The sequence below is a fragment of the Manacus vitellinus genome, unplaced genomic scaffold (assembly GCF_001715985.3).
Source record: "Manacus vitellinus isolate BGI_N305 unplaced genomic scaffold, ASM171598v3 scaffold_76_pilon, whole genome shotgun sequence".
In the NCBI taxonomy this organism is placed as follows: domain Eukaryota; kingdom Metazoa; phylum Chordata; class Aves; order Passeriformes; family Pipridae; genus Manacus; species Manacus vitellinus.
Window position 1 is genome coordinate 1,935,751 of NW_021940796.1, and position 23,193 is coordinate 1,958,943.

The window sequence follows — 23,193 nt, forward strand, 5'->3', positions numbered from 1 at the left end:
AACAGGAGCCTAATTAACCACGAAACAGCTTTAAAACCGCTTAATCGCGGTTAAAGTAAAAAGGCTGTTACGCTTTTAACACAAAAATGACAGAACACACAACGAGCCACAGTGTGCCTCTCTTTTTATTCTTTATTTTACAGCTCACAGTTAGAAACCTACTGATAAATTACACAGTTGATCCTCCCGTTCGGGGGTTTCAAATGCCTCAGGGTCGTGTCCCATCTCATCCCAGGGAGGTGGCTGGGGGTGCCACCAGGTTCCAGGAGGCCAAACAACCCGCACCGAGCCCTCCGCGGGCTGCGCTTCATGGGGGGGTGAGTGGGCAGCAGGAATCATCCCCTGGAAACACACTTGAAGTGGAAAAACATACTGGGCACGATTTCAAGACTTGCAAATGTTACAAATGTTCTTGAGGAGGGGCGGAAAAAAAAAAAACAAAACACCAAACCAAACAACTTCCAGGGCTGCAGGGCAGCCAGGTTGTGTTTGCAGGGAGCAATTACCCAAACTGCCCCTTCTTGAGCAATTCTCTCCAAATCCTCCTTTTCCAGGGAGATAAGTTAGGTCCCTCCTCAGCCACGCATTTCAACATCTGCTGAACTTTGCACGCAGTTGCTGCCACCAATTCAATGTTTCGCCACATCCCTGCTTAGTTTTTTTTTCCCTTCTCAGAAGTTCCCCATTTCTCAAATTTTTTTTTCTTTTTTTTTTTTTTTGGCCTCCAACTCCTAGTTTAACTCCTTTCTCTTAAAAAAGATGGCACGCACTGCACAGAGCACCTGCTGGATTTGCTCTGTGCAGAGAACCCACACAAAGCCACGGCCCCAACAAGCTGGAGGAGGGCAGTGCACTAAAGCTGTGCAAGAATTTCACTCACAGTAAATTAAAAAGCCAAATCCAGAGAGGAGGCTCTGTGCACTTGTCAGTAGAAAGGGGTGACAGATGAGGAATGGACAGAACACACCATGGGCATGGGTTGATAAACAGGAAAAAAAAAAAAGGGGTGGGGCAAATTGCCTTTGTTTTGCCATTAAGAAGGAACATTTTGCCAGTTTTCTCCTTGTATCCTTCTACAGCTGCTCACCTTTGGCACAAGGAAATTCTAGGTATCACAAGGTTTCATTAATAATAATACTTCATACAACACTCAGCACTTACACAGCGCTTCTCGTGGTCAAAGTGCTTTACAAAAGCTTGTGAGTCCTCACAACACCCCTGTGAGGTAGGTAAGTATTATTATCCCCATTTTACAGATGGGGAAACTGAGGCAGAGAGGTAAAAGTGACTTGCCCGAGGCTGTGCAGGGAGTTGAACTCATGTTGTAGTGGCCCAATTCTGGCCTCCCTGACGGTGGGGTGACCCAGATGGACTCCCAGAGCTCTCCTGGTGTGAGCCAAACCATCCAAACCCAAATTTCTCAGGCTCTCCAATCCTCTGCTCCGACCAACTGACCATCCCAGCTCCACCTGAGCCAACATTTGCCCTCAGAAACACTGCACAGAGTCCAGCAGGAGCGGATCTGAAATCTTAAGGCAACGTGTCCAACAGCTCCAGAGGAAGTTGGACACACACAGACCACACTGCAAAGAGTCTCGAGACAACTCCAGTGCCCTCCAGCTCTGCACGTGCCTGCTTTGAGGCCCATTCTCTCCTCTCTCAAGTAGAATAAACCCAGAGCAAAACACTGGGGCTGCACCAGTGTAGCACTAACACGAGGTCTGACCCAGCCCTTTCACCTGCTGCTTTGTAGGCAAACACCCCTACAAGTCTCTTTCCGTCTCAGACACCTTCAGCATGGTTCATTTCACTCTCTCTCTCTCCGAGTTTGTATCTCTCCTCATAAACAAACTCCCGACAAACTTCCAGCTCCTCAGCACCAGCATTTCAACAGCACCAGACGTCTTTCTAAGACTGATCCACGTTTCCAGAAAAGTGTCAATGCATGCAAATATCACATACAAAACATCGAGAGTGCTGGGAGATGATACCACGGGTAGAGGTGATGATCACAAGACAGCACACGTTTAGTTTTTATTAAAAATACCAAACAACTCACTCTTACTGTAACTATGCCACTGAGATTATCGTCCTAACCTGCACAAGTACAGGTACTTTTCCTCCAACTATTTACCTACCTAGAAAAAAAGAGAAATATCAAGCACACACATTTATACTTCCCCAAACTTGGCAGGCATGATCCATGTGAACGGGAAAGGAGGGCTAGGGGAGGTGGGGGAGGTTGTATGCTGGGTTTAGGGCAGTGGAATACAAAAGAAATAGAAAACACCACATGCATCATCACCATCAGTAATCAACCTGATGAAAATAAACCCAAATATTAGATGGATTCATGTATGACATCCACTGAAAATCTCAAACCCTAAGCACACTGAAGCTGGCAAACATCTTGTGCCACTTCACATAGGTCCAGACACAGCATCAGCAACTAAGATCAAACAAACCTTGAAAAGAAAGCAAAAGGAAGAATAAACCAGCCTGGAGACAACAATCTTCCACAAACCACTTCCCTGCATTATCATCAAATACATTTTACTCTTAAGCAGTTTCACAAAGGAGTGGGGGAGAAAAGAGACCCACTACTTGTTGTTGCTTGTTGTGTTTTTTTTTTCAAACTGGCTCAGCACCAGCACCAGCTCAGAGAGAGGGAGAGAAAAACAATTCTTCAGACATGATCCTTGGTACTTGATTAAAACGTTGCCAGCCAGCCTTTGACACCCTGGATTGCCAGAGGGTCCGAAGTGGAGTGGATGCACTGTGCTGCCCGAGGGCCTCTGCTCCTGCTACGAGATCTGCTCCGTGGGCCTCATCTGTATATCCCCGATCTGGAAGAGACAAGGCAGGGTTTTACTGGAGCCCACTGGAAGTGCTGCACTGCAGAGAAAGAAGCAAAGGTGAAATGTGCCTGCTGTGCCTTCAGCAGGAGGGATAAAAGCTCAGACGTGCCCAGGGGAGGCGCGAGGGGACACCGGCTGCCAAGTGTCACGGTTCACATCCTCGGCTGGGTCCTGATCCCAGAGGGCCAAGCAGCAGCACTGCTCCAGCAGCCACAGGCAGGACCTTTTATCTTTCAGCCACAGGCAGGACTTTTTATCTCTTTAGGACAACAAGGCCAGTCATCCCCACAGATCCAGTGTCAAGACGGCCACGTCTTGCCCCAAGGAGCAGAGTCCACACGAGGGGCTGTTCAGCCTCTCGTGATCAAAGTCTGCTTTCACAACAGGAGCTTTCGTGTTGCACAGGGTAAGCACTGACACGGCTCCTGCCTCCCCCTGCCTCCAGCTCAGAGCTGTCCACCTATTTCTTGTTCCACAGGAGGGAGTCCCTGAGGCAGCACAAGCATCTCACACACCCTCGGGGAGGTGCTCAGCACTCGGCAGGATCGGGCCCAACGCGTCATTTGGCGACTGGCACAACTCGAGACCCTCAGCAAACCTCAGATGGCACCATCCAAAAGGGCAGAACGTGCCCATATCCCTCACATTCCTTCTGTCTTGCACAGTCCTCCTCTGCAGTCACAGAATCACAGAATGCCCTGAGCTGGAAGGGACCCACAGGGATCACCCAGCCCAGCTCCTGGCCCTGCACAGACACCCCAAAAATCCCACCCTGTCTCCGGGAGCACTGTCCAAACACTCCTGGAGCTCTGGCAGCCTTGGGGCTGTGACCACTGCCCTGGGGAGCCTGGGCAGTGCCCAACCACCCTCTGGGGGAAACGACAGAGTCAGCTCAGCCTTTGCTGGATCCGCAGGGATGTGACCAGTCCAGGCAGTGCAATTCCAGAGCTGCCATAAGGGAAGTGTAAACAAACGTGATCCCCACTAATCCCCAGCCCAGGCTCACTAAGCTCAGAGTTGATACAGTGGCTGATCAGCAAATGTCAGGGCAGCCCTCGCCCCCCTCCACCCTCAGCCCCTGCCCCAGCCCAGCCCCAGCCTACCTGTACATGAGGAGGGGCACTGAGGACATAGATGACAGCATTGGCCATATCTTCAGCTTTGAGACACTGCAAAGACAGCAAAGGGATTCTCAGTCAAAGGGCACTGCAGGAAGTTAACCACAAGATCACCCCTCTCCTAACCATCAATAATGAGTCTCGACAGTGTCACTGGGGCATGTCAGAAAGATGCAAGCAAGCAGGAAAAAAAATAATCCATTCAAGATTTAACAAAGGACATGTCTGGTGCTGATAATTCTTCAGTTGTTGTGAGTATTTTTACTGCTGGCACGGTAATTCTGCCAGGTCAGGTACTGCCATCCTTATCAAAAATTCCCAGAGAAGCACAAGAAATCCTGTGCCACCTGCAAGACAACACGCTCTCATATTTCTCCCCGAGCAGGAACGTTTACTTGTTACATCTTCTCTGCAACAAAGAAATCATAGCCTGCAAAATGTCAAAGCTGACTGATACTTGTTTACAGAAACATCAAAAGGAAGAATATAGGGAGTTGGAAACTGAACGCAAATGAAAACCTACACGGTGTGTAAATACCAGTGCAAAATCTGAGGTTTGAGGGCTGAGACTTTGGGAGTGCTGAGGGCATCCTGGAAAGAACTGGGCACTCTGTGGAAGCATTAGCCAGGAGAGAGACTGTTCAACTATAATCAGAGCCACTTCCCTCTGTGTCCAGTTCTCCAAGTCCTACCCGAATGCTCTCATAGGTTGCAGCAGCTCTCTCGGGGTCATTATCATGGAGTTTAAAAGCAAATCCCGTTTCCACCAGTCCTGGAGATATACACTGGAAAAAAGCAGAGCACATCCTAATAGGATTTGTAATTGCCCTTCAGTAAAACAATTTTAAAAAAAGGGAGATAAAACTTTTTAGCACTGAAAAAGCCAAAAAAACCCTCATCTCTTTTTCTGCTATTCTCCTTTCCTACTCATGTTTTAGGGGAATAGTTGAAGTGAGTGGACTTTGCCTTAATGGTTGTTGTGGCAGGTACCTCTGGGGAAGTGCTGGTGGGTACTTCCCTCTCCACACCCCAGAGGGACAGAGGAGCAAAGAAAAACATGGAAAAGCTCTGACTGAGAGCAAGCAGCCCAGCCTGACTGCCCCCCTCTGTTGATGTGACCCCCCCCATCACTCCCTGACAAGCAACTGCCCACATTTTGTGCACCCAAAAAGCTTATTCAATGCCCCCTTTATGCACCCAAAGAGTTTCTCCCTGGACACAGCTGTGCCTTCTGAGCCCCAAACACTGCCCGGGAAAGAGAGGCAGCCCGGGACAGTTGGCCACAGGACTTTTTGAACATTCCCAGTGTGCTGAGGACTGGTTTTGCATCCCCTTGCCTCTTTTCCAAAGGGAAAACCCCCAGAGCCTGCCCCCAGTACTCACTGTAGCTCGTATATGAGTCTTTGCCTCCCGCAGCTCCTGCCTCAGCCCCTCCGTGAGGGCTGTCACCGCGTACTTGGTGGCACTGTAAAAGTGCACCACGGACTGTGGCACGACACTGTGGCCATTCATGCTGGGGAGAGAGCAGAAAGGAAGGTGCTGAGAGCTGGGAGGAAAGCAGTGTCCCATCAGGATACTCAAACCACCGTCAGGAACACGCAGAGAGGGTGACGTGGTGGCTACGGGAGGAATTCCCTTCCCACAGGGAGCACATGGGCTCCTCTCCACATGGCTGCCTTCTGGAGCTGGTTGAGAAGTTTCAATCTTCAGCCCTGCACCACCACAAGGGGTTGACATCACCCTTTACTCCCTGCTTTGGTCTTTTTCTGCTTTAGACCAGCAAGGACTAAAAGAGTGGTTTGAAAAATCAACCATCACAATCCTTGGAAAACCCCTCCTTGGGCACCATCAGCTCACTCCAAGGTTGAAGCTCCAGTGCTTAATCCTCTCTACAATGCAGGGAAGAGGAGGAAGCCCCCGTGGCTGATCCCACATCCCCCCTCACTTACCTGTTAATGTTAATTATATGCCCATCATCAATGTTTCTCTCTTTCATGGACTGGTAGGCCTCTCGGGTGCAGATGCTCACAGCCATCACATTGACCTGAGGGGTGAGGAAACAAGAAGAAATTAAGCCCAGCAGCCCTGCCTGGCACTCCATGACTTGTCCCTCTCATGCCCGAAGCCAGGAGTGCAGGTTCCAGTCCCTCTCCCAGGGCAATTCCCAACAGGAACACCAGCAGAGGGAAATGCACATACACACACCCCACATCATGAGCTGGGTCACAGGGGGCAGGGGGGCACAGATACCCCATTCTGTCAGACAGCCCCAGCCTCTGCCAGAAATAAATGGACTTGATCATTTTAGGGGTGTGAGGGTAGAGCCCAAACTAAGGCAGAGCAAACCCCCCTCTCCTCACAGGCAGCACTGCCCAGGAGACAAAGCCGGTTGTTCTGTCCAGCACTGAGCACACGGGTGTCTGGGCAGCTGGCAGGGCACTGACAGCAGGTAATTAGGTCAGTTAGTTAATGAGGAAATCCCCAGATCTTGGCTGTCAGAGCGCCAGGCGCTCGAGGCACCGCCAGCAAAGACCTTCCTGGGCACAGACAAAGCCAGAGATCACCTCATGCCACGGGGAGAGCCAGAGTGGGCAAGTCACCCCATGCATGTGAAAGCCACCAACCTGTCACCCTGCTGACATCTGCCTCAGCCCTAAGTGGATCAGCCAAGGAAGCAAGGGCATGGCAGTTTATCCAGCCCTGTACCACAGGATCCAGAGCTTTCCAGGCTCTTACTGTCCGGACAAGCACACTGTGGCTCAGTTAAACTCGGCCCTGTCACCTCCACAAGGAGCCACCACTAATGCACAGCTGCCTTGAGCATTCCCTGACCATAAAACACAGAGTCAAAGCCTCCAGGAAGACAGATAAGGGAATTCTCCCAGCTGGAATACAAAGGGCCCAGAGGTACGTGCAAGACTGATGAGCAGGAGTCTCAGCAGCAGTGCTGATTGCTTAAGCTCACAGTGGTTTAGATTTGGAAGAGTGGCTGAAAGTGTCTGCTGAAGGCCTCCAGAAAGGATGTGACCATCCCAAGGCAGGACAGCCTGGCAGGTCCTACCTGACAGTGTGTCACTTTGCCAACTAAATGAGCAGGCCAGACGAGTTTAAACACACTGCTGTGAATGAAAGACCCAGGAAGAACTCAAGTTCTGAAGAATCAGAAGGCAGGTGCCACTATAAACGGGCTTATAGCAGGAACAAGGCCATGTGGACAGAGAGGGACAGATATGGGAGGGGGCTGGAGATCATCTCTGGGAAACTTATAAACAAGAGTGAGGCAGAGTAACTAGGCTTGCTAGCACAAAAGGACAGGCAAGAGGAGAACAGTGGTGTGGAGACCAGAAAGTGAGAGGCAGAAAGGGCTGGGGCTGAGAGATGCAATTACTGAGCAGCACACAAAGAGGAGCAGGGGCAGCCGGAGGATCTCCCAGACACTGCTTTTGTCTCGGTCCTTATTTCCCACTCATTACAAGAGGCCATGCTTGTGGGTTTTGTCTTGGCCACACATAAATAGCCTGTTTATCTGCCCGTGGGAGTACCCAGGCAACACAAGGAGAGTCGTCACCCTCATCCAAGTGCACTCTGGTCAAGCACAGTCACTGCCAGACAGCTCAGCCACCGTGCCTGGAGCTGCAGAGACACAGCCCTGACCTGGTGGTGGGGAGCTCACCTGGGCTGTGCAAGGAACAAACAGGGCAGACGTGGCAGCAGAAGTGGCCCCTCAGCACTGGAGCAAAGCCCAGAGCAGGCAGGGCGTGTGCAGGCTTTGGGATTCCATGGGAAGGTGGGCAGGGAAAGGGGGAGTAACTCACCCCAGCCCGATACAGGAACCAGTGAGGAGCCAATCCTTGTGGACACAGATCTGGGCAACTGCTGGTGTAAAAACCCTGTGGGACAAGCAACATCCCAGCTCCCCTCCCTGCCCCAGGAACCCACCAGGCACCACGTTTTTGGTGCAGTCACTCCCCGAGTCCATCTCCACAGGCCACTAGAGGGTAATATCAGCCCAAAGCCTGAGCCCGGCTCCAGCCCCGACTCACTGAGCAGCGATTCCCCTCGGGGGCAGAGGTACAACATTTTGACAGTGACTGGCAAAGCAAGGTACTAATCAAGAGCCACATAGGAAAGCCCCGAGCCCGTGTGATAAAACACCACGGTACAACAGAACAACTGGCTGGAAAGCAGCTGAGCTGGGACTGCCTCCCTGCCTTTTCCCACTGGATTCTGCGGTGAAATCCCATTTCAAACCATGGAACAGGAACTCGGGAAGCTAAAAGCACGCCTGGAAAACGAGCAAGTCTTAGGGCTGTATCACCTCCAGGCTGTTGTTACCAATGCCCACACAAGACATTTTTCTGCCTCGTTCCTATTTTAAGTAGGAAAAGTTCAAAGGTCCCTTAGCAGGGCTGGCCAACACACCTGCACCCTGCCCCAGACAGCAAGCCTGGGACAGCCCTGTGTGCTCATGTGACAGAAACAACGAGGCCACATTTTCTAGTAATTAATGAGTTCCCATTGCCAGGTTGGAAGGACATAAAAGATCCCGTTCCTAGAAGTGCTGAGCATTTCACTTCCCAGAAAGTCAGCCTTTTCTAAGGCATCAAAATGAGTATCCTGGTTCCAAAGCACATCTGGAAAGGCAGGTTAAGGAAAACATATCTCTGCACAGATGGTTTATAGAAACAAGAAGAGCAGAGCCTGTATGGCCAATGAATGATGCCAAGAAGAATCAAACCCATTTAGTGTCTAGAGGAGCGAGAGGATGTGCTGCAGTGCTTTGTGCCCTGAACAGTGGAAATGGAAAGTTCAGCCTGAGTTCCTGGCTGTAAAGGTCAGTAGGTAAAATGTGAAGGAGCTGCTCAAATCCCAGAGCCTGGAGCCCGTGGGTGCACAGCACCCAGCCCCAGCCCCCCCTGTGCAGATCAGGGATGGCTGGAGGACTTTGCTCCGGCCTCAAGTCAAACACAATCTCAACAACAAGTGAGAAAATGGGGGAAGCTGTGAACCAAGAGGTGATGGGCTCAGAACCTGCCTGAGGCAGCACGTTCCCTCCTGCTCCCACACTGGATTTCCTGGCTGGCAACGCTGGGCTCTGTGCTGCTGTAAAGCAACACATCCACAGCTCCTCACATCAGACTCCTGCAGCTCCCCCCTTGGGAACAGGGGGGACCCCCACCAGACAACAAGGAACTGGAACATTACAAAAGAAGAGGAATAAGCAAATGATAACATGGGTTGGACTGTAGATGTACAGCAAGAATAGGGATACTGAGAGGGGAGCTTGGAAGGAGAGAGAGCCTCAAAGCTCATAAAAAATGCATGGAAACAAAAATCAATTTACCAAAAAGAAAAAATGCCTTTAATTTAAGGCCCTAATGCCTCCTAAATCGATAGATTGATGGCTGCTCAGAAACTTTTCCCATCTTGCAGCCCAGAAGTACACTGGAACTCTCCAAAGGCACCTCAAACCCTGCTGCTCTCTAACACCTTTCTCCAAGGAACCTTTGCAAGAAGCCTCCCTGCTCCCACATAGCTCTGCAAAGCCCAGTGGCCCGTGAAAGGTGCTGGCAGCCTTCCCCCATCCCAACCCTCTGAGAGGAATGGGCCTGGAGAGAGTTTCCCTGGGGCTGGCGTGGCACAGCAGGGAGAGTTGTCACTGCACATCCCCCCCAAACCCACCACACACCCCTTCCCAAACCCCACTGTCACTGCACATCCCCCCCAAAGCACTGCCACTCCAGTGCCTGCACAGCCAGGAGAGAGAGATTTCCAAGCAGGGAAGTTGCAGCCACGAAACGGAGGCACACAATGAAAGGAATTACCCTGAGCTCTTCCTCCCACTCACCAGCAGGACCAAAAGCAAAGCCCAGGCCTGTCAGGCTGCCCAGGCTGAGGTGGGTGAAGCCTTTGGAGCTCCCCAGGGCCTCACCTTTGCATTAAAGGGGTTATTCCATTACACAACAAACCCACCAGCTGCTGGGAGGGTGGTGAGAGGAAAATATCTGCCAGTGAAGGAAGAAATCTTGGATGTCTCAGGCTGCTCCCAGTGCTACAACAGCGTTTTTGCCAAGCAAAGAGAGCGGATGGAGCTGTACAGATCACCTCTGGGAATAAAACACACTCCCAGCTTGCTTTCCTAAGGCTGCCCTTGTGGGGCCACCACCCCATCCATCACCCACAGGGAGGGGGAGACCCCAGGCTCCCAAACTTTGAGCCACTGTAAACACCAACGTTGAAGTGTCTCATACAGGACAATCCCCATTCCAAAATCTTTCTCCCCAAGAGAGGTGGAAGGTGAGATAAAGGGAGCACTCCCACCCCAGCAGTCCAGGGAAGGGAGCACAGGGAGGGGAAGGGCCTTCAGCTGGGAAAAGCCAGGAGTCCCCCCAGCCTGCCCACCTGACAGAGAACAAAAGGTGAGAAGAACAAAGACAGAGGAGCACGGGGTGGGGGGGACACGCAGCACCCACAGAGACACCCACACACGGTCACAGCAACCAGCACGAGGAGTTTATAAGGCACAGGCGACCCCCAAACCCGGCTCGCAGCGAGACAGCGCCAGGCAGTGCCCTCCTAAACTCCAGCTCAGCCTCAGCTACACTTCACTTAATTTTCTTTAAAGACTCCATGGCAACCGGGGCCGGGAGATGCGGCTGTGCAGTGACCCGGGCTGGGCAGCCCACAAAGCCTGGCTGGGCAGACAAAGCTGAGCTGAGCTTGCTTTGGCTGCGGTCACAGCGGCCGGCAGTCCGGCCAAAATCCTAACAAGAACTTAATTAGCCAGGATATGGCAGCTCTTGCCCCGGCAGCAGGAGCCTGAGGCCTCAAAGTGCCTCTGTGTCCTGCTCTGCACAGCCCCCGAGGCTGCTGCTGGATGAACAGCCCCCGGGAGCTGACAGATCCTGCCAGCTCCAGTGTCAGAAAGAGTGGCCCTGAGCCCACAGCTCTGAGCAGCTTTTCCAACAGACATGTCCTTCCCTTCACTAGGACAAGCTCTCAGTGCTGCTGAGGGTGCCACAAGGATCACTCAGAGCCCTGAGTTCCACTCCTGCACCTGTGAGGATGATGCTTTCGTGCACAGGAGTAGGTGGCACAGGAGGGGAAATCACCTCTGTGAAAAGCTCCTGGTTCAGCACCTCACTGGCCAGAGCTGCAGGAAGGGCCATTGCAAGGACACACAAACTGCCCCGGGGTCCCACAGTCCCTGTGGTTGCCACTGGTTCGTGCAGAAAAGGGCCACCCCATAATGACAAAAAACAGTGGAGTCCCAAAAAGATGCCCAGCAGCACCTCAGGACAGGAAGACCCAGGGAGAGGTGCTGCTTGTAAATGGGATGGGCCATTTGCACAACTCCCACTTTGGCACACGAAACGGCCTCGCTCACATCCAGCTCTAACCAGATTATGGGCAGAAAATTGAGCTATAAAGACAAAAAGCGTTACGGCTTTTTAGGCCAAAAAGAATCTGCCCATTTTACAACCCACTGCTACAACTAACAGGATTAGCTACAAAAGCCAGCACTTGGCATTCGATTTCCTGTTTTATTGAAGAAAAAAAGAGTGAGGCTCATCACCCTCTAGAAAGCCAGTGAGCTAAAGGGAAGAAGTACTGAAGGTACCGAGTGTTTCCACACTCCAGGGTGAGGGTGTGTGGCTCAGCAGGGCAGGATGTCTTTCCACTTCCCAAGCAGCAGACCCAGGCCATGTCAGAGCAGGCTGGGAAGCAGATGCTCAGCTCTGCACACATAGAATGAGTAGATGGGACAACAGTACCAGAAGAAAGAGAACTCTGGCCCAGCTCCCCCTCCCTCAGGGGCACTACTCACGTCTATCATGGTCCGCCAGCCCTCCGTCTTCCCCGAGAGCAGGGGCTCGGGGCGGGCCAGCCCCGCGTTGTTGATGCAAACATCGACCCCCTGGTGGAGGGTCTTGATGGCCGAGAACATGGACAGGATCTCCTCTTCGTTGGACAGATCACACTTGTACGGGATGAGGGTCCCCGGGTAGCCGGCGCTCTGGCACTCAGCTGCCAGTTTCTAGGGAAGAGAAAGGAAGGAAGAAAACAGCCATCAGCCTCCTTTCCTCGTGGAGCAGCTTGCCCAGCCATTCCCTGTAGGACACACCTCAGGGCTGACAAACCACGGCCGGCTTTGCGTGAGCCGGGATTAGAAGCAGGCGCCAGGGGAGAACCACCGTGGTGCTCATTAAGAAAGAGGAAATATCGATGCCCACGAGAGGCTGAGCGCTTCAGCCTTCACGTCACTGAGCTCGAGGACACCCTCAGTGCTCGTCCATCACCCCAGGCAGCACAGCTCAAGGTGAACAGTGCTGGCAAAACACAGACAAATCCCGCCGTGGCACCAGGCTGCAGCTCTGCGGGGCTGCTGCACGGACTAGGGATGTGGCAATCCCACACCTGGCAATTCCTCATTAGCCATTTCCAACAATTCCTCCAAACGTCCTGATCTCTTATCAGACTGGGTGATATAAAGTAGGGGAAAGGCAAGAGCAAGAGCTGCTGCTGCCACCGCCCCACATCCTCCCCAGGATGCCCTTTACCCCCTGATGCTAATGAGAAGCAGCATCTCATCCCTGATGTGTCACACCAGCGACAGTGACAGCTCCCAGCGCCGGGCCAGAGCCACATGATGTCTGGCTCCTGCGGAGAGATGGACTCTGGCTACGAACGTCCACCAAATCACTCGAACGCCGTCGCCCACGGCGCTGTGGCCGACGTGACATTGCAGCGGGTGCAATAAAGCTCTGCCCCTGCCACAGGCGGCTTTCCCACTCCTGCCAGCTCCTCCCTGCATTCCAAGGACTGCGATTCACTGCCTTTCATAAAAGGAGGAGCGAGGCCCAGCACAGGAATCTCCTGGCTGGAAGCACAGGACCCCAGACAGTGATGGCACATGAAGGCGGCTGTGGAACAGCTCCGGGCTGGGAGCTGTGCCTGCTCAGGACAGGGACAGAGACTCCAGGAGCTCCAAACCCCTCTCCGTGCCCCGAGCGTGTTCATTTTAATTACTCTGTTTGGTAAATGATTTTCAGTGTTTCCCAATAGCTGAGCCCACCCCAGAGCTGGGCCAAGGCCCTGAGCAGTGAGTTTAAAGCTGTTCCGCTTTGCCTTTTCCAGGAACCCACACCTTCCAAGGGCCACAAGCCAAAAACCAGCCCAGCCCCACAGCTCTGGTCCAGACTCCACTCTCCTTTCTGACTATCAGATCAGGGGAGGCACTGCAGTAACACAAGAATGATTATTATTGCTCTCACAGCACCAAGCGAGAAGGGGACGGACACGCCGAGTTCAGCTGGAGATCGATCCATCCCAGCAGCATCAGGATCCCCGGAGAGCTCTGCTCAGGCTGAGCTAGACAATATCTCTGCTCGAACAAAGGTGCCCCAGGGACTGAATCCTACCTCTCTGTGCCCCCCTGGGGCTGGCTGCACTTTGCTGTACACGCAGTGTTGTTGATTTTGTGCTGATAATGGTAGAAAAAAAATATATTCCTTTCAAAGATCAAGAGTACACGCTTGAAAAAAAACAGCTGGGGGGAAAAAAATCTGCAAAAGCAGCACTTAGAGAATTAAAAGCAGTAGGAAGGGCTGCTGGAAGGTGCTAAACCACTCCAGGGATGGGGCCTTGCTCCTGCAAAGATAAAAGAGGGAAAAATGGGCAAAGGGTCCCTCAGTCACTTCCCTGGCACCAAGGTTATGGGAAGAATCACTGTGATGCTAATTAAGTGGGCTCTCTCAATGCCACTGCCCACAGGCTGCAGCCCAGATGAAGGGGCAGATGGAGGACGGGGTGCAATGTGCTCTAGGATGCCCCTGCCTGAGCAGGGGGGTTGTACCAGATCACCCACTGTGGTCCCCTCCAATCTGACCCGTCCTGTGTGCTCTGGACAGCACTGTGGTGCTGGAGCTGCCCATCCTGTTTTCCCAGTCAGTCTCCAGATGCACCAAGAGAAAGGTCTTTCCCCCTCAGAGAAAGGCTTCTCTGCCACAGCTGACCAGGGAAATCAAGTATCTCTCGAGATCCTTCTTTTCCTGTCTGGTGTCTCGAACGAGACTCAACACGGCTCCTTTCATCTCTCAGGCTGCACTTGTGTTAACAAATTCTCTTTGAAAACCAAGTGCTGAACACCACTGACATCCAAGGGGGCTGAATGTGCTTCAACCATCCAGAGATAAAGAGTCATCACCACGGGCTCTTCAAAGAAACATCAACTGCAGGCAAGTTTTCAAGAGACTTAGGAAAAGCAACTCTCTGAGTCACGGAGCTTGCAGGGTTTTTTTTTTCAGAGCATCCGTTAAGTCACTCAATTAATTCTCATTTCACTTTGAGCACACCACGCACAGGGAGGAAAGAAATAAAAGCTGGTTTTCCACATTTCATAAACAATGTGAGAGTCACCACATAATGCAACACCAGTACAGTACACTGAGCCTTCAGTGGCTGGAGATGAAAGTCTGAAATAAAACCTAAGCACAGAACCACAGAATGGGTTGGGTGGGAAGGGACCTTAAAGACCATCCAGTTCCACCCCCCTGCCATGGGCAGGGACATCTCCCACTAGACCAGGTTGCTCCAAGCCCTGCCCAACCTGGCCTTGGACACTTCCAGTGTCTCTGTCCCACACCATTATCACTGGATGCTTGGGAATGGACAGCCAGGAGCTACTGCTGCTGGTACAGACTGGGATAATGCAACATAAGGAAGAAAGAGATGTTAAAACATTTAACCTGGAGCCATCCACTGCCATGGATGCAACCCCTCAATTCTGATGTGCTACCCAGTCTGAAAGGATGCCTCGCATTCCTGGGATGGTTTTGGTACGTTGAGGCTCCATCAGTTCTCCCCAGAAGGGGTTAATGCTCTTTGTGCATATGACACTTGAAATGGGCACAGTGCCTTGCATCTACAATCAGTCTTGATAAAACAGTTTTACAAAACTAATTGATATAAAAATGTAAAGGGACTCTTAAGGGGAGGAAAAAAAGACAAGAGCCACGTAGGGCTTTATTTGGCAAACCATCCCATTAACTTCAGACATGTTTAGTTCAGAGAGATTAAAGCCAGGAGAAACCATTAGGTAATTTTTAATCTAACCTGCCATTCATCACAGGTGCTTGAGTCCTACTGATAGAGCTTGTGCTCAAATACAGAACTGCACCAAGAAACCAACTGGAAAAGCACCGAAGTCACCCCAATTACTTGTGCTATCCATAGGAAATGAAGGAGAAAAATCCTAATGAACAGCATCACAGCTGTGGAAGAAAACTGGAGGCTTACAAACCCTTTCATTTCACTGATTGGCAAGTTTGAAGCTTCTTTTAATTAAGATTTAATAACAGTACAACAGCATAATAGAGGAAGAGACGTACAGTGAATAAAGCACTAGACTGGGGTTTATTTCCACAGTGCTCTGTGGGCAAGATCCAGAGCTGTGTCCCCACTGGAAAATGGAGATAACCACACTGAGCCCCCTCCTAGAGCTGTGGGTACTTTTGGCCCACATGTGATCCAAGGATAAATGTCACTTCACCCTTCTTCCCAGGCACTGGAGCCAGACTCCTGCTAAACGGGGTCCAGTTGAGCAGTCACCCATTCCCAGAGCTGCTGACTGCCCTCCCACACTGCTCCAGACTCACGCTGCTCTTTTCCAAGCCCTTTCTCAGTAGTTAAACACCCAAGATGGTGTTTTCCCCAGCTCACTTAATTTTCAATTTCCAACGCCGCACACGAGCCCGCCCGCCCCGCTGGCACTGCCTGGAGGTCCCTGCTGCCTCGAGGCACTCACACAACCCCTCCTTACTCATGTCAAGGCTGGAGGCACCTTTTATTTTTTCCCTGCTTGCTCAGATCACGTCGCCACAGGCTGGCGTGGGGGAGGAGGAGACGCTGCTGCCCGATGACAGCTCATTAGAGCGATAGCTCTGCCTCCCTCTGAGGTGCCACTGTCCTAAACCCGGCCCCACAGGAGCCTGGCTGCTCCCCAGCCCCAGCCCCAGCCTGCACAACGCAGGTTCCCACCTAACCCGGCACGTGGACCCTTCCCTGGCATCCTCAGGCAGCCCCAGAGCTCTGACTGAGGCTGGAGCCGCTGTCCTGGTGCTCCACCAGCCCTTGGAGCGGCGCCCGGATTGCCAAGGCAACCCCAAACACACGGCTGGGAGGGCACAGCTCCAGCCTGACACCCTCAGATCTCGGCACGTGCCTCGTGTGTGTCATCCCCACACGGGGAGCCGGGGAAGATGATCTGTTGGAATTAAATCAAGCCAGACTCCACCTGATCTCGCAGCAGGGAAGGTCTGAGGTGCCCGGCGACGCGTCTGAGGTGTGGTCAGAGGTCCGTGGAAACCAGCCATACCCTGAAGATCCAAGGTGTGAAGGTCCAAGGTGGGACCAGCCCATGCCCACCCTGAATAACATCTGTAATTGAGTATATCAGGAAACCAGCCCATGCCCACCCTGCATAACAAACAGAATCGAGTCTGTCACCACACAGGGTGAGGAAGACTTGGGAGCACCCCCGAGGGTATCCAGGACTCATTCCCAGATCACTGGGGGACTCACCCCTTCCCAGCCTCAGCATCCTGACGAAGCAGCAGCAGATGACAACCCACTGCTGAGCTCCGAGCTCGGGGTCCCAGGAAGACCCACGGAGAGGGACCGAGCCCCCCCCCTCGGTGTGACCACGGCTGTCACCCCACAGTTGTACCACAAGTACCAGAACAGCAGGTCCCCGACGTCAGAGCACGAGATTGGCCTCTTCTCCTCTCAACACCCCTCGGCGTGGCCCTGGCCCTGCTCCAGAGCTGGCAGAGCCGGGACCTTTCCCGCTCTCCCAGCACCATCCCCGCGGGAGCATCGCTGTGTCCCATCGCTCCCGCCCGCCCGTGTAATCCCGAGGAATCCTCTCTGAACAGGCAGATTAACTCACGCTGGGAGGGGCACGGGGGGCCTTCCCCTACCAGCCCCCGGAGCGCCCCGGCACCAAAATCCAGATGACGGGTCCTGAATTTTGACCCAGCCCAGATTTAGGACCCACTGACGGGCACCAGGGGGGCTGCCACACGGTCCCAGCCCCGCGTGGGAGCAGAGCAGCCTCTGGGATTGGCACTTCCAGGGCCGCCCAGCTGCAGGGGCTGTGATTAAACATCTGCCCCAACGCCAACGCCGCTCACGGCCGCGCCGGGGCTAATCCCCGGCTTAGCTGGGCAGAGCTGCGCTGAGCTGCCAGAGCCCAACGGGGAGCAAGGGCTGGCTGCAGGAGCAAGACCAGGGGTCCTCTGCCCCCATTTTACAGACCCAGGGTGGGCAGGGCCAACGATGGTTTTGCCAGCCAGGAAATCACCGGGAACACTTCCCAGGTGGGCACGGGCAGGATGAGGGTGAGAGCTCCACTTCAGCACAGCCACTGCTCTCTGCAGAGCTTAAACTATTAACAAGACCCATTATTTTCTCTATCATATTTTCTCCCCAATGCTGTGCCAGCTCCTTTCAGACCTCCCTGCTCCAGGATATTCTCCATAAATCCAGAACACAGCCCCTCCATGTCCAATGCTGCTCCCAGACAACCCTCCCAACCTTCCCAGAGCAGCTGCCAGGTTTTACACAGGGAAACAGGCACGGGACAGCTCCCAGATCTGCCTCGTTACACAGCAGAACACATACCCCAGCCCATCCCATCTCCAAAATCCCAGGAAAGCCTCAGTTATTTATGTTTAGGGCTGTGAGCACGACATGCCCTGGTATTGCTGCTCTGCTGTGAAGCCCAGTGGAACAGAGGAGCAGAGAAGGGGGGGCTGCTGCAATAAGACCTTCTTAAAGCACATTTTGGGGGAGAAAGGGGGTGTCCTAACCCAGTTTAAAACCAACTCTTCCCCCTCATGCCTCAGGAAAACCATGGGGACAGCAGAGCATTTGTTCCCACCACTCAAGGCTGCAATTATGGGATCTCTCCTGTTTATCAGAAAAGGATCTGGTCAGGGACAAGTGGCAATAAAAGCACCTGAGAGGCCTTGAGTACCCACCATCCCTGAGGCAAGGCCTTGTCAAACACAAAACAAACCCTTCCAGAGGCCAAGGAGATTCTGAAGGTCATTTATTACACAGGGACCATGCCTTGGGAATATCCTGCCTGAAGCTGCTCCTCCTGCCTTAAGAGAGGTGAAACCTGTGGTTTTGGGAACACCCCATGAAAACCCATCCCTGGCTGTGGGGCAGAGGGACAGACCCCACCAGGGACACCCAGCACTGCAGGGACACCCACAGGGGGAGGCCAAAATGTCACCGGGTGACCTCTAAACCACGCAAGTGATTAAATCCACATTCACCTACTATGAAACAAGTAGCTGTTAATTAACTGCTTGGAGCGTGGAAGGGGTCAAGAGCCTCCCTTGCACCTTTAGCCTGGGCAGTGCTGGGTGGAGGTGGCCAGAGAGCCCCCAGATGGCTGCTCAGGATGCTCAGATCCCACGAGGAAGACTCAGCTCCTTCCTCCTCCCACAGGGCCCTGGTGCTTATGGAAGAGAGCACTGACCCCTTCAGAGACTGGGCTGCTCCAACCTGCAATCAACAGCTCAGCTTATCAAAGGCTGTTTCCTGAGCAAGATCTAACCTTGGCAAAGCCGTCCCTGGTTATAAATGTTACCTTTGATCAATACCTGTCACAAATGCATTGGAATGAATTGGCTACACCTTGCATTTTAAACCACATTTATTGCTCCCTGCACGGCCCTGCTCTGCACACTCCAACAAAGGGAGGAAAAGGTGGGTTTCTTTTGGAGCACGACATCCATGATGTCCCTGGCCATGCTGGAGCAAGGTATCCAAGGAATGAACGAGCTGCTGGGTGGTTTCTGGTGTGGCAGCATCAGGTGCTGCCTGAAATGAAGCAGGTGGGTGGGACTGTCCCAGCTGGAGCATCTCCCATCAGTGACAGCCCTGGCCATGCTATGGATCCAGGGCTCTGACACTGGAGCTGGAGGGAGAGCTCCTGCCAGCACTTTTGCCATTCTCTACAAATATAAAAATACATTAATTTTAATTATAAAAAATTATCATCAACTGCAAACCCTTTGGAAACAGCTCCCTGCCTTGTACCTCCCTGTACTCCAAGAGAAAACCCATGGCATACCCATGTGCCCTTACCACACCTGCTTTTACCACAAACCCTCCCAAGTCTTCCCCCATCCCTGGGAAAAACCCTGTGAAATAAAATTTACAGATCACGTGGAATAAAAGAGCAAAAAAGGGGGCTGCCAGCTGAGGGGGGAGAACATTTTGTCCCACGCATGTGGAAACTCTCCCTTTTTTGTGCTGCTGCAAGAAGTCAGACACTAAACATAAACTTCTGGAAAACACTGGGAGGAAGAAAGTTGAGGAGCCTGGAAGTGAAGCCATCAGAGGGATCCTCTGCCTTCTGGCTGCAGGATGGAGTGGTTGTAAATCTCAAGGAGTCTCCCTGAGCACTGGAGACCCCAGTGACCAGCAAAGTGGGTCCCTGTGAAGGTGATCAGCTCCCAGGGAGCAGTTTCCCCCAAAAGCCTGGCCTTACAGGCTGCTAAAAACGCTCGGCTGCCTCATTAAAGCTCCTGACTTGGAACGCGTGGCCGTGTCTGAGGAGCAGGAAACGCTCAGCGAGCACACGCCAGAAAGTCCTTGACAGCTGTTAGTACCTCCAGGCTTCGCATTTAAAACAAGCCTTCAACCTGAATTACCTCCTGGCATGCAAAAGTAAAATAAAGCCATTTTTAATTATATTTCATTCCTCGATGTCTGACTATTAAAGTCACCGCCGGGTGACCCGCAGGAAGAGCCTCCGCTCAAAAAAGCTGCATGAGGGGGGGACACGAGGCTGCCTGGGAGCAAGGGAGGGACAGCACTGCAAATCCAGCCACTGCAAGGGAAAAAAGGACACTTCTGCAGGTTTTTTTAAGCATTAGCGTTTTTATTTCAAAAGTCAAATAAAGAGCACTGGGGTCTCCACACAGGTTTAGAGCCAAACCCGCAACTCTGCAATTCCTTTGTTATCTTGCCTCAAGCCCTTATCTGATTTTCCAAGAGATTAAGAAATCTTGACACAGTGTTTATTGCCCGAGCTAAAATTTCCACGAGACAACCTGCTCTTTCAGTCCCCAGTTTACTGTGGGCTATAAAACCACAACACAGAGGAGTTCCAGCCACTTCACCTTAAAATTGGTGACTCGTGCAGAACACTGATGAAAACAGATGCTTTTCTGCTACAAAGTCAGGATTGTATTCCTGGGTTTAAACCCTACTCTCTGCCCTCTTTCCATTTCAAGCTGCCTCGATATATTTTTCCTGGTTTGCTCCTCTGAACATCATCATATTCAACATCATCCACGTTGATATTTAGCAAATTATTCAGTTTTAAAACAGCAACAAGATTTGTCCTGCAGTCACTTTGTTGCCCAGAGCAGCTGTGGCTGCCCCATCCCTGGAAGTGTCCAAGGCAGGTTGGACAGGGCTTGGAGCAACCTGGAATAGTGGAAGGTGTCCCTGCCCATGGCAGGGGGAAAATGGGATGAGTTTTAAAGTTCCTTCCAACCTAAACCATTCCATGATTCCATGAACTATGGCCATGATGCTCTGGCAACCCCAGCTCCTCAGCTCCTTCATATTCCTCTCCTCTTGTCCCTCCATCACCACTTTCCAGCCCCAGACTCCAGCACTGCAACCTCATCCTGCCCTTTACATCCGAGCTGTGCTTCCCGAAGCAGAGCATCCCTGGGATCCCCAGCAAGGATTCCTGCAGGGATGCCATCCTCCTGCTCCTGACCAACAGTGACTTGGGAAACCAGGAGCCAGGGAGAGCAGAGGAGTGGAGGTTGTGGATGGCTCTGGTTGTGCAGCAACCAACCAAGGTGAGAACACGCTGACGGGGCGCTGACAGCACAGCCCTTCCCATCTCCTTCTCCTGCCCGGAGCATCCAACGGGCAGGAGCCCTGCAGCAGCTCCAGGGATGGGGTCTGGCATCACCCACAGTGCCAGCCACAGCACAGTCATCCCACACCCAACACCAGCTCCTGCTCCTTGACGTGGCTTCCAACAGCCAAAAATCCCAACCCTCGGCGGCAGCTCCACAGTCCTAAGACTGAATATCTTCCTTTTTTCTTTTTTTTTTTAAAGGAAAGGCCCAAGGTGAAGCACCTGGAGGAAAGCTCAGCTCTCATTTGAAGCATGGAGCTGGTACAAAGCCCCATCTGTGCTGACACAGCATCCCTGGCAGCCAGGCCGAGGTGATGGACCTGTTCCCAGCGTGACCCTGGGTCACCTCCCGCTCCACCACCTTCCCTTCCCCGAGCAGGCAGCACTTCTGGGATTTTCTTCCTCGTTAAGGAAACATGCTTCACAATAAATAAACCCAGAATAGCAACGCAGCAAGACACAGTCCAGACACCCACCAAAACAAATGACAGCACACTGCAGACACACCTCGGTCCCAGGGAAGAGGGAGGAAACAGGGACAAACATCAGCTGCCCTGGGAACACGTGTTTCTGAAGCACGACAAGAGGGCTGGGAGGTGTGAGCAGCCCCAGCACTGCTCAGCACTTGTGCACCCCCTGCAACCCCAGAAATCACTGCCCCAAGCGTGGCTGCACCCGGTGCAGAGTCAAACAGAAAGGCAAAGCCTTTACAGGAACTCCCATTCCTAAATCCATGCTGTGTTTTGGCCAGAAGAGGTTCAGAAAGGAAGGAAACTCTTCTGCAGCACTGAAGGAAAACACCAAGTTTCACTGATTTCTTTACCAAGTGAAAAGATTCCAAAACAAAACCCAAGGAAAAGGCACTACTGGAAACAGCAACATTGGAAATAACTTTGTTGTCTTTTTTGGAGGGGAACGGGAAACAACAACATCCTTTACAGCATCCTTTGCCAGGGACCGTGGGGCTCTAAGAGCCTCCCAGGCTGCAGAAGCACATTAAACACCGTCAGCTGCACGTGGGAGAGCCCTTGGAGAGCTCGGCTTTCCCTGCAAACCACAGCAGCAAAAAGCTGGGAAGTCCAAAATTAGAAGCAAAGCCCCAGAGGACAGTTCAATAAGTCACGTTGGTGTGTTCTCTCTGCAAGTGGCATCTTTCTGATCCACAGTGAAAAACGGGGGAAAAGTCTGGTTTCTACCAAGCATTCCTTTACTCAACCCCACTCAGCAACACCACCAATGCCAAGCCTTGGCTCCCGTGAATTTTGGACAATTTATTCTTGGCGCAGTCAGGGTGAATCCTTATCACCTTGGCTAAGGAAACACAACCCCTGGATGTTGTACAGATCTCCTCTGCATCCCTGGGCACCAAACAACCAGCACGGCAATATTTAAGCTGACTACAACTTATTTCCTACCTCAGTGGAAACTTCTTAAATAGCAAATAAGCCTTATCTCATACCACGGCAAGGCAGAGCCGACAAAACGCACCCAATACAAGGAGGATCGAGAGAAAACACTTCTTTTAAGCATCTTTTTCAAGCCAACGCCGTGAGGTTTTTGACGCGGCTTTAGCGATGTCCCTCGTCGGGGCGAGCCACACGTTAAGGACCCAAAGGGCTGAAACTCTGTTTTATCATTAAACCACAAAAATACCCCGTCTCCCAAACAGCCGAAGGGCTGGAAGCCCCAAACCCGCGCAGCCCGTTCCCGTTCCCGGGGCCGGCCGGGCAGGTGTTATTTTTAACCACGATAAGAAGCGTCTCGAAAAAAAAACCAAAAACCAAAAAACAAAACAAACCCCCCAAAACTGAACGCGCTCCTCGCTCGGGCAACTCCCACCCTCCCGTCGGGGCCGGGGGCTCCGGGAGAGAGAGCCCGGGGCTGGGTAGGGATGGAGGGCGGGGGGGATGGAGGGAGGGGATTGCCGGAAAGGGGGATTCGGCATCACCCCGGCGGGGACACGGCGAGGGTGACCCGGGGAGCGGCCCCGCCGCCGGCGCGGCCTCGCGGGGGGAGTCGCCCCCGCCCCGGTGCCCTCCCCGGCCGGTACCTCGATCTTGTCGACGCTGCGGGCGCAGCCCACCACCTTCATGCCGTGCTGCACCAGCGCCCTCGCCACGGCCGCGCCGATGCCCACGGAGGCGCCGGTGACCAGCGCGACGCGGCCGGTCCAGCGCTCCATGGCCCCGGCCCGGCCCCGCCCGCCCGCGCACAATGCACCGCCCGCCCGCCCCGCCCCGCCGGGCACGCCCAT

The 23,193-nt window shown here is 52.8% G+C and overlaps 2 protein-coding genes across 2 annotated transcripts in view; both read right to left on the reverse strand.

The window, feature by feature from the left end:
* Positions 1-225, reverse strand: part of MRM1 (mitochondrial rRNA methyltransferase 1) — an 8,258-nt gene extending 8,033 nt beyond the window's left edge. Inside the window, exon 1 of the mRNA XM_029964624.1 lies at positions 174-225. Within this exon, the coding sequence (XP_029820484.1) occupies positions 174-225 (52 nt within the window). The remainder of the gene's footprint in view (positions 1-173) is intronic.
* On the reverse strand, positions 117-23,151 carry DHRS11 (dehydrogenase/reductase 11). Its single transcript, XM_018084812.2, has 7 exons — positions 22,990-23,151; positions 11,805-12,014; positions 5,926-6,020; positions 5,360-5,489; positions 4,669-4,761; positions 3,962-4,027; positions 117-2,846 (listed from the first exon to the last, which is right to left on the reverse strand). The coding sequence occupies exons 1-7, from the start codon at positions 23,119-23,121 to the stop codon at positions 2,805-2,807; spliced, it is 768 nt and encodes a 255-aa protein (XP_017940301.2). The 5' UTR covers positions 23,122-23,151; the 3' UTR covers positions 117-2,804.
* Positions 23,152-23,193: the final 42 nt, after the last annotated feature.

Bases quoted from the DNA above. Each gene is read 5' to 3' on its own strand.
- DHRS11 (XM_018084812.2), bottom strand. From the start codon at position 23,121: ATGGAGCGCTGGACCGGCCGCGTCGCGCTGGTCACCGGCGCCTCCGTG. The intron at 4,028-4,668 runs GTAGGACTTGGA...CTGTCTTTGCAG, and splicing joins CAACCTATGAGAGCATTCGG to TGTCTCAAAGCTGAAGATAT. The intron at 2,847-3,961 runs GTAGGCTGGGGC...TGTCTCTTCCAG, and splicing joins GTGCCCCTCCTCATGTACAG to ATCGGGGATATACAGATGAG.